General features: G+C 32.6%; 2 protein-coding genes across 2 annotated transcripts; both read right to left on the bottom strand.

The window, feature by feature from the left end:
• Positions 1-257: 257 nt before the first annotated feature.
• Positions 258-1099, bottom strand: LOC127121694 (uncharacterized mitochondrial protein AtMg00820-like). The gene is made up of 2 exons (XM_051052143.1): positions 925-1099; positions 258-541 (listed from the first exon to the last, which is right to left on the bottom strand). Exons 1-2 carry the CDS (start codon positions 1097-1099, stop codon positions 258-260), a joined length of 459 nt encoding a protein of 152 aa, XP_050908100.1.
• Positions 1100-8243: 7144 nt separating this feature from the next.
• On the bottom strand, positions 8244-14968 carry LOC127117760 (protein SLOW WALKER 2). Its single transcript, XM_051047869.1, has 16 exons — positions 14151-14968; positions 13765-13840; positions 13273-13392; positions 12775-12850; positions 12443-12511; positions 12245-12325; positions 11967-12038; positions 11650-11742; positions 11389-11523; positions 11155-11238; positions 10929-11072; positions 10743-10832; positions 10580-10662; positions 9979-10392; positions 9438-9660; positions 8244-9206 (listed from the first exon to the last, which is right to left on the bottom strand). Exons 1-16 carry the CDS (start codon positions 14830-14832, stop codon positions 8451-8453), a joined length of 3198 nt encoding a protein of 1065 aa, XP_050903826.1. The 5' UTR covers positions 14833-14968; the 3' UTR covers positions 8244-8450.
• Positions 14969-16099: the final 1131 nt, after the last annotated feature.

Here is a 16099-nt window from a genome sequence, read left to right as displayed (position 1 = left end):
TCCTATATACATGAACAGTTACCTTGTAGTACTCCACATGTCCACTTTTTCACCATATCAGTCTAAGTCTAAATAGCATACCAACTCAGCATTACCCATTGTAGCATATGTAATCATGATGCCATACTTATGTGTTCCTTTTATCTACCTGAGTACCCTGACTGTATCTTGGTAATGTGACCACTTTGGTCTTTTCAAGAATCTGCTCACCATTCCAACTACACAGCATATGACAGGCCTAGTATTACACGAGTACCTTAGAGAACAACCAACTTCTTGAAAGTAGTTGCATCTACATATTCAACATCAGCATCAACATCTAGCTTATGACATGTTTCTGCAAGTGTGACTTCAGATTTGCAATCCATGAGTTCAAACCTTTTCAATATCTTAACCTCATATTTCAACTGGTGCACAATGATTCCTTTTGTGGTATGCATAAATTCCATTCCCATGAAATACACCATATCCCCCAGATCAGTCATGTCAAAAGCACTCATCAACACTCTTTTAAACTTGATCATTTCAATATTATAGTTTTCTGACAACAGCATACCATCAACTTAAAGACATATCAGCATCACATTGCCACCAAGGGTGTGTTTCACATACACAACGTACTCAATATCACACTTATTAAATCCTCGTTGCTTGAAGAATGAATTAATCTTCAGGTTTCAAGCCTTGGAGGCTTGTTTGTGCCCATACAGTGCTTTGTGTAACCTATATATGATATCCTTCTTATTTTTTATCACAAACCCAAGATGTTATGACACATAAATCTCTTCTAGTAATGGACCATCCAAGAAGGTGGATTAACATCTAGGTGCAACAAAGACCAATTCCTACTGGCAGCTATAGCAATAACTAACCTAATAGTTTCATGCTTAGCTATAAGTTAAAACACCTCAAAATAATCAATACCATACTTTTGTAAGAATCCTCTAGCTAATAACCTTGCTTTGTGTTTGGCAACTGAACCATCTAACTTTAGCTTGGTCTTGAAACCCCATCTCACACTAATAGTTTTCTTATTCTTTGGAAGTGCAGTCAATTCCCAAGTCTTGTTCCTTTCAATTGCTTTAAGTTCCTCCTTCATGGATTTCATTCACACTTCTTTCTTGAGTGATTCATTAATGTTGACTGGCTCAGCATCCACCAACAGTGCATAATGTATTACCTCTTCTTCACTATCAACCTCATTGTCCAGGTTCATCTCAAAGTCTGTCATTCTTCTTGGCATTTATCTATTTCTTTGTGCCATGTGGATCTGCACTCATTGTCCTTGCCTTCTTATTCATCTTCAGAATGTTGTTCATCTTGTAGTTCACCAATTGGTACTTCATTATTTGGTGCTACCTCATTATCAGTGATTCCTACATCATCATCTCCCATTTCCAATGTTGTCACAACACTAGAACTGGGTTGACATTTTCTCCAATCCCATGCTTATAATTCCTTTACCAAGACATCTGATAACTCCAATCTTGATAATGACATGACAATAGATTTGTCGGAACCTGTGGAGTGGTAACCTACAAACACCATAATCTTACTTTTACCATCCAGCTTCCTTCTAGTGGCATCAGACACATGTTTGAAAAATAAGGATCTAAACACCTTGAGATGACCAATACTCTATCTTCTTTCGGGCCATTTTTCATATGGAATCTTATTTCTCATATGCTTTGTTGGGCACCTATTAATAATGTATGTTGTAGTTGTAATGGCTTCACCCCATAATGTATGAGGCAAGTTTTTTTCCTTCAACATACTTCTTGTCATATCAAGCAAAGTTTTGTTTCTCCTCTCAGCAAGGCCATTGTGTTGTGGTGTGTATGGAGAAGTAATTTCATGCAACCCATGCTTTTCACAAAATTCCTTGAATTCATTTGAGTTGAATTTTCCACCACCATTAGTCCTGAGAATCTTCAACTTCTGACCACTTTTCTTCTCAACCTTCACCTTAAACTTCTTGAATTCAGCAAACACGTCATGCTTGAATTTTATGAGTGCCACCCACATCATCCTTATGAATTCATCCACAAATGATACAAAATTCATGTTTCCTCCAAGTGAAGGTACCTCAAAGGGTCCACATACATCAAAATACACTACATCCAAAGCATGAGTGGCTCTTGGGGGCAGTTTTGATGTAAATGGCAACCTTGATTGCTTGCCTCTCATGCATACATCACATGATTTTTATGGTGCCCTAGTCTTTGAAATTCCTTGAACTAGGTTCTTTGAGCTCAAATTTACTAAGCTCCTGAAATTCAAATGCCCTAACCTCTTATTCCACGGGTCACTTTCTTCTTCAACATTTGTTGTGCTGAGACACTGAGTTTATACAGCTCCAACGTTCACCTTGAATGTTCTATTTCTCTTCAATGCAGACTACATTATCAACTTCTTGTTACTGTCATAAATATCCATGTCAGGAATATACCACACATCTTTGATCAACACATTTTTTCCATCCCTCACTTTTACCAGGACATTTTCCATTCCCTCGGCAGCTAGATATTCATCATCAGCACACCTAATTTTGGTCCTCATGCTTTAGTTAAAATTGATCATCCATTGTATGTTTCCAATTATATGGTTGGAGCAGCTTGTGGCCATGTACCACCAATCAACCATTGCTTCAAAATCATTTTATGTCACCATCAGCAGCACAGGTTCTTCCTCTAAATCACCTCTAGCTATGTTGGCCTATTCATTCTTGCTTTCCTTGTTTGACCAACATTCAACAATAAAGTGACCAAATTTATTATAGTTGTAGCATTAGACATTTCTCTTATCAAAGTTTTCCTTTCCATTCTGCACAACTTTATGTTTCTTCAGACCTGGATTGGATGATTCTGACTTCTGGGCACCACCATCCAGGGACGGAGGCACTTGTGGTAGTAAGGGGGCATGTGCCCCCACTATATTTTTAAAAATAATTTAATATCATTATACATTTATATGATAATTAATAAAAAAATATTTATTTTAAATATAATAATGTATAAAATAATTGAAATAGTATTTAGTTATGAAAAATATAATTTAAAATTATATGTAAAATTACATGTATATAGGTAAAATCACATCAAAGATTTTTTAAATTATTTTTGTGTAATAAATTAATCTTTTAAGTTTTTGTGTGTAACAATCATTACTCTTTTTTAAAAGTGTAAATATGTAAATTATAGTTGCAATTATTTTAAGTGATATGAAAGTATTGAAGTGCAACCAAAAATACAACTATTATAAATTTTTAAATGTTCTAAACATGAAGAAAATGATTTAAAATCAATCTAAAAAATCAAGTTGTTATAAAAAAAACTTAAAAGCAATCTATTACACAAAAATAATTTAAAAGGATCTTGGTATAAATATATGAATAATTGTTTAGATTTCCATTTGTGAATTATTTATTTTAAAAATTAATTTTGAATTTAAAATGTGTTCAGTTAAAATATAGTTAAATTACTTTTGTATTTAATTTCAAAATATTTTTTTACTAAAAGTTTTTTCAAAAATTTACTTTATATGTTTTTATTTTAATACTAAGATATCATTATAAAAAATTACAATCAACTACTCATATCATCGTCAATTGCTTATATATAAAAGTAGATAGATAAACATTGTTGATAATAAAATTAAAAAGATTACATAAATAAAAAAATTTAACTTTATTAATTATTTTTTAAAGATAAATTTGATAAAAAATAATATGATATATATTTATGTTTTAAAGTTCTATTCGTGGTAAATATATTATCTAATAAATTCATAAATTAATATATTGCCACCATCATTCTTTTTCTTGATTTCTAGCCATGCTTATTTCTTGTTCTTCCACTTGATATTATCATTGTTTCTTTTATTGAAAATAATAGCTTTAAGAGTTTCTTTCACTTAGACACAACTCTTATGCCTCTAAACTAATTTGCAGCTCTTCAATTCTCATGGTGCTAGTGTCTTTCAAGTGTTCTATGGCTACCACAATATAATAAAACTGAGGAGTAAGTGATCTTAGTACCTTTTCAATGATTACTTGTTCAGAAAACGTCTCTCCACAAGACTTCATCTCATTCGTCACCACAATCACTCTTGAGATGTAATCAGTTACCTTTTCCTTGTTCTTCATGCTGAGATTCTCGTATTTCTTGCGTAGGGATTGCAACTTTACTTTCTTCACTGATGTGTCGCCACCATAGCACCGCACAAGCGTATCCCATACCACATTCGCCATCGTTGAATCGGAAATCTTCTCAAACACTTTTGTGTCTACACATTGGTGAATGTAGAACAACGATTTATGATCCTTCTTGCTCATTTCACATTGCGCATTTCTTTGCACTTCTGTTGTGTTTTCTGCAACTGGCGTGTAACCATCATTGACGAGTTCAAGCACATCTTGAGCGTCAAACAACACACGCATTTGAATCAATCACTGATTTCAATTATTTTCATCGAATACTGGGAGCTTTGTATTCAAGCCGCCATTTTCGTCATTCATCTTTGCTTTTGTGTGAATCGCTCAATTCTCACCAACACTCGTGTTTGCCCTAACCTTGAGAATCAAGATTGTGATTCTCTTCGATTTCGATCTTCAATTCAATGTGAATTTTAGAAACGAAATCAAACACACACCTCTCGTACACTCGTGTTTCCTTTTGGATCGAAAATCATAGCTCAAGATACTAATTTGTTGGAGTTCAAATGAAGAACTTCATTGTTACACAAGAGTTGAGTTGATTATGCAAAGAAAAAAAATACAAAAAGATGAATGTAAAAGATAATTTTATTGATAACTAGAAAAGTTGAATTACAAAGTATTTTTTTACTGTTAATAAAGTACTAATTAATGAAAACCAAAGTACATTGTTAAATAATAACAAATGCAAACTAAATGACAATTTTGAATTTAAATTACATTTAGTTGACAGGAGAAAACGAAAGTCAATATTGAGAATAGTTAATTTATTTTTCTTTGCCCTTGAATTTTTTGAAGCTATTTTTATTATTTTTCTGATCAAACAATATATTTTTGAAGAATATGATAGTATTTTTAAATGTTTATAGTGATCTCAATATTTTTATATAATATGAAAGATATGTTTATAGTTCTAACCTTTTTTTAATTGTGACAATATTTTGACATGTCATGCTTTTTAAGGGCTATATGAAGAATTGTTACAACTTTTATTAAATAAATTTATTTTAAATCATAAGAATATTTTTTCTATTGTTTCGAATTCTATCACTATCTGATTTTTCCATTATATATATATATATATATATATATATATTATTTTAGTTTTTAAATTAAATTTAATATAATAATTAAATAATATTTTTATTTAATTAATTATTAATTAGATTTAATTTAAAGACTATGATTTGGAATAAATTAAAGATCTATATTTAAAATAAGTTGATTCTTAATATATATATATATATATATATATATATATATATATATATATATATATATATATATATATATATATATATATATATATATATATATATAAGTGTCGTTAAATTTAATTAATACTAATAATTTTATAGCATTGCTGAAAAAATAAGATAATTAGTATTCACTAATTATAATCTATATTCATTATTTATTAAAATACAATATAATATTAGTTAAAATTATTATTTTTTAAATATCATCCACAAAATATCTAGAACAATTATATTACATCAGCTATAATTTGATGGTTGTTTTTCTAAATACGAATTACGTGAAAATTTGTTAGAAAATAAAATTTATATGCAGAACAATGTCATGGTACTAATCAATTAATTAAATTTAAGATTTTTTAAATGTTGTCTAAGTAAAAAAAAAAGTTAAAAGCAAAAAGAATTATAAGTTACAAATTTTATTTATAAAATACACTAGTTATAAATTTTACACATGATTTTCTTAAAAAAAAGCTTCTTAAACCAATATGTCATACAACAAATGTGAACTGAATCCAAAACAAATACTTATCATTAAATAAATTGATAAAATTGAATTTTTATCGAATATCGTCAAAGTAAACACAAACAAATGTATTGACGGTCATTTTTTCACACTTCAATTATCTAACATTAAGGAAGTTTTATGAAGTGAAGCACTAATGAAATTATTGAACATACTAGACATAATTAGTTCCTATGTCCCATAAGTTAATTTTAAATTTCGCTTTAGTTCCTTAATAAAAAATCGTTATAATTTAGTCTCGTAATATTAGTTTTGTTAGCAATGTTGGTCCCTTCTGTTAATTAAGTTGAGAAAACGTTAATATTTGTCAACGTGGCGTGTCAAATGTGTAATGACTCATCAAAATAATTTTAAAAAACCATTATTTAAGGTTGTCTGCGTTAGAATAGAATCTAGGTTGTGTTGAACTTTAAGGTTGTTTGCGGAAAAAAAAAACTCCTCTTGTGTTTATTTTCTTCCTCGATCTCATCGTGTATGTTGTCTGCGTTAAAATTAAGGTTGTGTTGAACTATCATCGCGTATCCATTTCTAGGATTTTAAACTTCATCTTCTCCAATGTCAAAGTTGTCAAGTAGTGTTCATATTGGAACAACTGGGTCGGTTATCCGTAAAAACAAGAGGAGTGGGTGTTTTTGCGAAGAAGAAAGTGTCATTCGTACTGTGGTTGACATGAATAGTGTTAATTTTGAGAAAAATTGGGGTTGTAGAAATTATATGAATCATATGCATAAGAGATGAAATTATTTCAAATGGTTAGATGACGACATTGTTGATGAAAGGGGTCTGAAGATTCAAAGGCAAAAGAAGAAATTGTACAAATTGAAGAATGAAATCAGTCAGACTAGAGGATTGTTGAAAGTGTCCATTGTGGTTGGAATATTCAGCTTAGTGTTGAATGTTGTATTTGTGATAATGTATTTTTAGGTTTGAATTTTATCAATCTATGAGTTTATCTGTCTTTTATGTGTATCTGTCATGAAATGTATTTGTCATGAAATGTATCTATCAACATTGTTATGTATGTTGGTTGCATTTGGTGAATCTTCTGTCTTTTGTCTGTTGGACTCCCACCTTTGCATCAGGTACACTCGTATCTCTTCAATCATAGTCACAATAGGCTTGACTTTTGCTACTACAAATACTGAGTTAAATGCCTCTGACATGTTGTTCACCAAAGTATCACACCTTGGACTAATTCTAAACCTTGATTTGCTCCAGAACCTCGGTGGAATCTTCCACGGGTGCTTGAATGCATCTTCACTAACACTTTTTATTTCACGCATTATTTTTTCCCAAGCACTTGTGTGACTGGAAGTTGCAGCATTCCACATCAGTTCCTTTAATTTAACACCTAGAAACTTCTTCCTAAAATTGTTATATAAGTGCCTAACAAGAATATCGCATATCAAAGATATCCACATAAATACCTAACAAGAATAACTCATGTCACATATCAAATATGACTTAACAATAATGATTACCTAACACAAAATCTTTGGTAAATCTCTAGTAGCAACTCATCAAGATCAAGTGCAGGCAACAAACCTTGCATTACATTCATGAATATGTAAGTCTAAAACTATTTAATGTGTAAGCAATAATTAAAACAGACCGGTCAGATGTCAATACCTTTTGTTGATCACTTATAAATGTATAAGTCTTACATAAATCCTTTAACCCACTCAGCACCTCAAACTCTCCACTTTTGAGTACCCTAAATCCTTTAACCCACCCAGCACCTCAAAATAACTCCAGAAATCAGGGTCAACTTATCAAACCTCCTCTAACCCATTGTAACCTAATTTGTTAAACTCAACAAAGACACCCCCGTGATGGATAAGTAGCGTCTTCTTCGTATCTCTAACTATCGTCATCTTCTTTGCTCCAATTTCTTTTTCGCATAATGAGGGTGGAACTATGAACTAGAATTCAGACATTATATTTCTAAAAAAAAATAATATTTCATTAAAGAGAAAATGATATTTCATTCTATTTTATAATTGAAACAGTAATAACAATATACATAATATACGTGTTAATAATTGAAACAACTATTGGCGTTTTTTAACATTTTTCATTATAATTTTACATCTTATTCATTTTGATTTTCTATGAAAAAAAAATCTTCTATTAAAATTCTTTATAATCAATTAAATATATTATCATTTTATTCCACTAAAACTTAACATAACAATTAGACTCTAATATCGGACGGGTATTTTCCTAGTAATATATAAAACTTTAGATATGTAGAAATAAGCAGTTTAACAATTGATGGCCATTTATACTAAACAAATTCCAGGTTATGTAAAATTTGATACACAGCACCAAAGAACATTCTGAAAAATAAACATAAATTTGACTGTCAAAAATGTGCAAGGCCATAACAGACACATGCAAAAATTTGTAATAAGAAAAAAACTTCAAATAATACAAGTTACATGAAGATACTTCTTCATTTACCAGATTTCTTTTTTCTTTTCTTGGATTTCTTTTTATCCTCAGAAGGTTTTTTCTCAGTAGATTCATCATCTTCCTTCTTTTTTCTCTTCTTGGATTTCTTTTTGTCCTCGGTAGGATCATCTTCCAGTATATGCTCAAACTCTTCATAACTTGCAAATGGAGATGCACCACTTTTACCACCTTTACCACCAACTTTATGTTTTCGTTTTCTCTTGTCAACTTGATCTTCAACAACTTCCTCTTCTTCATCATCAATATCACCTATTTCAAGATCATTGTTATCATCATCACTTCCTTCTTCATCATCATCAATATCACCTATTTGAAGATCATTGTTATCATCACTTCCATCATCGGCATCATCCTCTTCCATGTCTGAGGGTATATCTATATCTATCTCTCCATCACTAACATCACCAATTAAGTCGTCATCATCCTCATTGGCTACTTTATCCAAATCATCGTAATCAAAGTCACCATCTGGTCCTAAAGATGGATCAGCAGAATCCAAGAGATCTTCAATCTCTTCATTATCACTCTCATCGCCACCATCAACATCATCATCACCAACATCAAAATAATCTTCAGCATCCTCTTCATCGGTTGTTTTCTTCTTCTTTTTCTTTTGTTTTGAAGATGAACTCTTTTTATTTGTATAGAATTTATGGAAGACAAGATCCTCGGGGGGTACATCTGCTTCAGCTAGTGAGAGAATTTCTGGTCCAATTAGGAGATTGTTAACATCCAGCTGCAAAATGGAACGAAAAAAACGAATCAGAAGGCTAGGTAACCAATGTTGTTCAATAGTGGCTATAGCAGCGCAATGACACTATAGCGCCATATGGTACTACTGCTTAGTTGCATAGCAGAATTTGAACAAAGTGACATTTTCTTCACATTTCATTAATCTCACAAATCATGTTGCTGAAAAGAAACAATGGTAAAGGTTCATTGGCAAAAATGTAACAGTTTTGTTTACCTGCTTGACAGGTTCAATCTGAGAACCACCATGCCAAGTGCTTTGTTTTGGTTTTTTCTCCATGAATTTGTCTAAGAAAGCTGTTAACGAAAGGTCATTTAACGGGTTTCCGTTATAGACAATGTTAGCACCGGAAAGAAGAGTTCTTGCCATGGTTGCAACTGAAGGATGTGCATGTGAAGCAAGGACCAATAACTCCCACCAGCTTACCCGATCTGCATTGCTGTTTGGATGGATAAATTATGTCAATTATGATATAGACATTTAATTAGAAAATGAATACAAGAGAGGTTCTATAAACAACTTAACTAATTCATTTAGAGAATAAAAGTAAACATCACATAAATTGTCTATATAAATTGTTTCTGTAAAAGTTATTTTGAGTGTTTACGAAAATAAGCATAAAAACATATAGATATAGCACGAGTGTCTTCTGCAGTTTATATAAGCCCCTAATGCATTGAACAAACAGTTGCAGAAATATTGTATTTTATGATATTTCAAATGAGAACTAATATGAAAGCAAATCAAAGTAAATTACCAATAAGACGGCTCTCGGTGTCGTGGATCATAGCCTCCAGGCAACAAAGGCTTCTTGGTAGGTTCCTGCAATTTCTGACCTTCATTATCAGATTCAGACTTTGACTTGTTATGATTCTTTTTACTCTTTGCAAGAGAAAAACCTTCATCCTCTAAAGCATCATCAAAATCATCATCATCTTCGGAAGATGCTGGTTGATCATCATCATCACTTCCGGAAGAATCTGAGTCAGAATGGGCAACCTCACCATTCTGAACAGGTACAGTTTCATCACTTTTTTTATCAGATACAGTTACAGGTTCATCACTCTTTTTATCTGATACAGTTACAGGTTCTTTATCAGTCTCTTCTATAACATCTTCAAAGTGTTCAAGCTCGTCATCATCAAAAGACTCGTTTTGCAACGCCGTGTTCCTATATATTACAAGTGAAGATTATGAGTACATTATTACCTTTTCTGGTCAAATGAGTAGATTGTAAACTCTTTAATAAACTTATCAGCGCATGAATATAAAAGTACAATTTTTTCACACCAATTAATAAAAACAAATATAGTAATAACGGCGATGACACGGCACACAAAAAAAACAGCTTTACTTACCATAAAGGTGGTCTTGCTTTAAAGAGTTCAGAAAGAAGGAAAAGGCATGCACATGCATATTGTGGTGGCTGCTGAAGTGCAACCTGAATGAATAAAAAACATTGTCTTATCTAATCTTTATTGTATAAAAGAATAGAACATGTTGAAAATGTTTAATAATCACCTGCAGTAAACGTTTAGAAAATGCAGCTACTCGCTTTATGTTAACATCCCTTTTCATGGCTCTTAGAATAAGTGCAATAAACATTTCTGCCTGAGAACAAACTAGTTAAAAAAATATACATGGTGAAGAATAGTAAAAGAGCAAACATTTTTGGCCCAAAGGTAGAAATGTAAAGTATTTTCTTGCCTTGGATGTATTCATGACAGCTGGAAGCAGGAGTTTGGAGTATAAAGCGCGGTAAAAACGATCACTGGCTATCTGATTCTTGGATGAAATTTTATCAAGAAGCATCAGTGCTTGAACGCCTACATTGAAATTTTTTGAATGAACCTGCAAGGTCACAGTTTTTGTCAAGATGTCTAAGAATCAAAATCAGATATCGTATCAGTTAGGTTATCAACTTAGTACTTACCAATTGGAAAAGTACTGGTGTTTGAACATCAACGATGTCATCGGCTTCATTACTCGAGACAAAAGGAAATGCTCTATTCACTCCCTGCAAAAATATCAAAGATGGTGTAATTCAAGACAAAGGTTGTAGAAAATCCAGACAACGACTATATTTGACTTTGACATGTTCAAAATTTCACAATAATTAGTTAATATCTATTCATGAAAATTTATAATATTACTATTGTATACTTACGGTTAAGAGAGCTGATAGGAGCCTGGAATCCATTTCCACTTGTGATTCTGACAACCCTTCTGTTTTTTTCTCTTTAGGATTTTCCTTGCCGCTTTTATCGACTTTCTCATTGCTGCTTGGGCCAGTGATCAAAACCTGAAGATTTCTAAGTGTTAATGCTTATCATGTTTTCTTACGTATTTTGAGAATCCAAGTATTTTCATGATACTTTAGTTAAAGATAAGCTTAGAGAAGAAAGACTATTAGGGTTAACTGATATACCTTAAACAGTCCAAAATATACATCAATCAGACGTTTCGCCACTTTTGGCCCATCTCCTTTATTGGTGAGGCGAATTTGGCTCAAGAAGTTAACCTTAAATACAGAAAAGGGAATGAAATTCTCCAGTCAAGTCAAACCATGTCTAAGTGGATTAGAATAGATCTAGGTTTTAGTTCAAAGGTCATAATGTTTAAAGGGTCACTCCTGCAACTAAGATTTCTTCACTCGCTAAGAAGAAATCTAACAGAGGCATGGTGCAACCAACTTTGCATTCAATGACATAAGAAACACGGTAAGAAAGGAACAGTAAGACTTACAGCGTGGTACTGTGAACGTGGTCCTAATTTAGGCCGAAAGAGAAAAGTATCCACCTCATTAACAACCACAGCCTGCATGAGAAGAAAAAAAAATTAACATGTATAAACTAAAAAGGATGACATTAGAATCTAAAAAAAATGTGGGAAATAGGAAACTGAAAATATAGTCAAGCATGTATATCATCACCAAATAGCAGTAAACGTGAGAAAATAGTCAAAACATTCTAAAAGAGAAGGAAAGCAAAAGAAAACAAACCAAATGACACATTCATATATACCTTCATATTTGGGTGCTGAGACAAAAGGTTGGTCAAGTGATAGTCGGCATTAGATGCTGCCTTATTATCTGGATCCCCAAGCTGGAGAGAAATCAATAGGTGTTTAGCTAGTAATGTTGAAGTTTTGGCAAGTTCACTAACAACATTCTATAACACCATCAAATGAAAGATCAAATATATGGCTTAGTGTTGACTCACTTTATTAACAAGTGCAGAAAGTAGTCTGCGCTCTTGCTCTGATTTCCTACTCAGTAGCACATATATGGTCTGCAAGCAAAAAATGACACCAACCAATATTTATTAGTTTAATCATAAACTTACTAAATATATCTGAGATAACTGTTACACTAAATCTTAAAACATTTCTTAAAACATGTTACAAAAAAGTAAAAAGCATAAAATGCAGGGAAGAGGCAATATAATTTTTCTTGTTAGTCAAAGGTTAATTTTGTACAAAAACTTGAAGTTATTAAAATTCAGACAATATATTGAGTTACTACTTTAATAAAAGTGTGAACAAAAAGACTAACCTTTAATGACTTGTTTTTCAGAGCAGGTAGCATGTCCCGAGATGCTTCTTCAAGTGCAACAACAAACCGTTCGTATCTGAGGCAGTCGAAGATGGTAAATAAATCACTAAGAAAGGCTTGAATGGACAGAAAATTTAACATTGTTTTTGGAAACCGGAAATGTTATGATTACTTGAGTTGAGCATAATATTGATAAATGTAGGTGAAGTATAGCATAAGGATGTTTTTGACTATCGGCAACAAGAATTAACCAGCTGTCGCAGCAAGAAGTTAAATCATTGCAAGTCCTAATTAAAACCAATTGTTCTTATAATGGTGGAACTTATCGGAGGTGGTGTAATTGAGGTGAAAGAATTACATGTATAGGAATCATCCACATGAATGAAATAAAAGATGCACTGGCATTCAGAATGTGCTTAAGAAACCCTTTTAATCAAGTAAAAATCAGAGAATTTGATTTATGATTGTGATTGTGAACAAAGTTTTCGTCACACATACCTCTGCTTCAAACATTCCTCCCAATACCAGAAAAGTAGAAGGGAGTAGCCATCTTTAGTTTCAGGAAGGTGATTTAGTGGCCGTTGTATCAGGGTCTTCAATTTACGATCTGGCAATAAGCTATAAACAAGATAGGAAAAAAAGTAATAGATCAGTGCATTGATGATGTAGGTGATTCAATGCAGGGAAAGTTATACAATTTTCCTGTACAGTCCAAGTAAACAAATAACTTACAAGCATGAAATCCGGCACATAAAATTTCATAGGAAAATTAACCTTCATTGTGCTCTCATTGATGTAGGATCAATGTGGAGGAGCCACAAAATCATTTAATGTGTCGCGTCATAAAGTGTAATGATATTTTACAATTCTAAGGATGTATTTGCCAAGTCATGAATATCAGTGACTATGTTGACTAATGCTTAAAAATTTGAGGACTAATTTGTCTACTTACTCAAAGTTTTTTCATGAGAAAGAGAGAGATATGCAGACCTTGCAATAAATAATTCTTGAAGTGCTTCAAAACCTGACAAGGCATGGCGCTTTCCAACCTTGGATGTCACCATTCCTAGGGTAAATAATAAAATTCATCAAAGGCTGAAAGGCTCAAGTCAAGAGCACATAAGGCAACCGGAAATTATAACACATCCCCTAATGTAAAACCGAAGTATAAATACACAGGCAATCTCAGCATAACAGAAAAATTAGAGAGCAGAAAAGCCACAACATTTTGAAATAATAAATCTCACTGCCAAAATAAAAACTATTAACAAGTTGAAGAAAGAAAACCAATCTAAATACATACATACATAACAATAAGCTAATAACAACAAAAACCAATCAGAAAAAAAGATAAAAAACACGAGGATTGAATTTACCCAAAAGAGCATCAAGAGACCTCAAGTTTGCAACTGGATTATCCCCAATCAAGACAGAAAATGCAGAAACTTTATCAGCAGCAGTACCAGACCTCTGAGTAGAAATCAACATCTTAATATCACTACTCCGTCCTCTAGTTGATTCATAATCCTGAGCTAATTGTACCATCAACCTCTCCCCCATCTCCCTCTTTTTCTCCACAAACCCTTTCCACTCTTCCAAATTCTTCATCTCCACCTTCTTCCCTTCCCCAATCACCTTCCCTTCAAGCTCGGCCGCATCCTCAAACCACACACCCAATGCACTTGCTTTAATCAAAGGAAGCTTTGGAAGATTCTTGAACTTGCTAAACCCTTTTTCCTTACTAGCATCGTTCAATGACAGAACAGGAGGTTTAGGTTTTAGTTCGGGTTTCGGTTTGGAGTTCTCATTGGGTTCATTTTTTTTGCTAAACTTTTTGTTTATCGGCGTCTGGTTATTTTGGGGTGTGGATTTTTGGAGTGTTTTCTCTTGCTTTGGAGGTTTGTTTGGTTTGGTTTTGCGAAAATCGACATCGTTGAAACCTGAATTGGATCCGGAAGAGGCTAAACCGATAGAAGAGGCAAAAGAAGCTATTTCGGATTTGAGAAGGTCGATGTTTTCTACGTCTGGTGGAGGTTCGTTGGAATTGGATTTTCCCATTGTTGCGGGTTGAGAGTTTCAGAGGTTGAAGAAGGAGGCGCGGTCGCAAAAGGCAGTGAGGGATGGTGAGGTTTTAGGTTTTTCTTGTTACAATGAGAGGGTTTATGTTGAGGGTAGTTTTGTCCAAAATTGAAATATTATTATTGTAAAAGAATCGCTGCTTAATAAAAAGGGTAATGTTAACTTGTCGCGGGTTCGCAAATTCAAAATTTAGAATCCGTTACCCGAACCAAATATCAATGGGTTTAAACGAGTTGGTTCGAGTTTGACCCATATATTATTGGGTTGGATTAAAATAAGAGTTTAGTTGGTTTGAGTGAGTGAGTGAATTTTTGGGTTGACACATAACCACAGATAACCCTATCACGAGTGTATGAAGACCATTGTCATTCATACTTTTGGATTAAAGGTAATTAAATAGGGACATTTGTCATACCCCAATTCTGTCAAAACATTTTAAACTTCTAGGCAACAACTCTTGTTATCCTCAAAATAAAATTTGAGTTTTACAGACAGACCAGTTGATTCGATTTCTCAAACGTGCGTAAAATCATAGAACAATATTTTCAGGTTTGGATATGCATCTGTCTGTTTTATCGATCTACATTATGCGTAGTTTAATCTGGTGCACTCATTTTATTTTTTCGCATTTGTGCGCGTTCACATTTTAATCAATTTAAGCTTTTTTATTCGAGTATTTTAACTTCAATATTTGATCTGCAATTGTCTATTTTACTGAACTATATTGCACTTAAATTATTTTAGTGCATTTTTTTTCTCTTCATATTCTCAAGTTAGAGTTTTGCTCGATTTATTTCCTTTTTATCTCATTTATCAGACAATTTAGATCCTAAGATAGTGTTATAATTAATTAAAACTTGAATGTGGCTAATGCATTAGAACTAGTCGCTCATATTCTTTTCCTCTCAAAAGCACCGTTCCAATTAATCCCTGGTTTATTCATCCAAAACGCCGACCTTCCCAAAAGCGAATCTTTCTTCGTTCAAGATGCTGGCCCAACTACTCTAATATTCAACCCCAATTTATTACCCTTTTTAGCTTCTCAAAACCGAACGCCCTAAATCCATTCTTCAGCTTCCCCAAATTGGAGGTATTATCCAATTTAATCATAGTAAGTTTATGATTAAACTAATAAATATTGGTTGGTTAAGTTAATAAAGTGAGTCAACACTAAGCCATATATTAAATGTGTTTTTTTATTAGGGTAATGCTAACTTGTGCCCTTGTTAAAAAACTCATAAATAGA

Source organism: Lathyrus oleraceus, chromosome 2 (genome assembly GCF_024323335.1).
Source record: "Lathyrus oleraceus cultivar Zhongwan6 chromosome 2, CAAS_Psat_ZW6_1.0, whole genome shotgun sequence".
NCBI lineage: Eukaryota > Viridiplantae > Streptophyta > Magnoliopsida > Fabales > Fabaceae > Lathyrus > Lathyrus oleraceus.
Note: the sequence above shows the minus strand (reverse complement) of the source record. Positions and strands in the feature narration are given on the sequence as shown.

Bases quoted from the DNA above. Each gene is read 5' to 3' on its own strand.
- LOC127121694 (XM_051052143.1), bottom strand. From the start codon at position 1,099: ATGAAGGAGGAACTTAAAGCAATTGAAAGGAACAAGACTTGGGAATTG. The intron at 542-924 runs GTATTGATTATT...TGCTGTTGTCAG, and splicing joins AGGATTCTTACAAAAGTATG to AAAACTATAATATTGAAATG.
- LOC127117760 (XM_051047869.1), bottom strand. From the start codon at position 14,832: ATGGGAAAATCCAATTCCAACGAACCTCCACCAGACGTAGAAAACATC. The intron at 12,851-13,272 runs GTATGTGTGACG...CGACTGCCTCAG, and splicing joins GAGGAATGTTTGAAGCAGAG to ATACGAACGGTTTGTTGTTG. The intron at 12,326-12,442 runs GTGAGTCAACAC...ATTTCTCTCCAG, and splicing joins TTTCTGCACTTGTTAATAAA to CTTGGGGATCCAGATAATAA.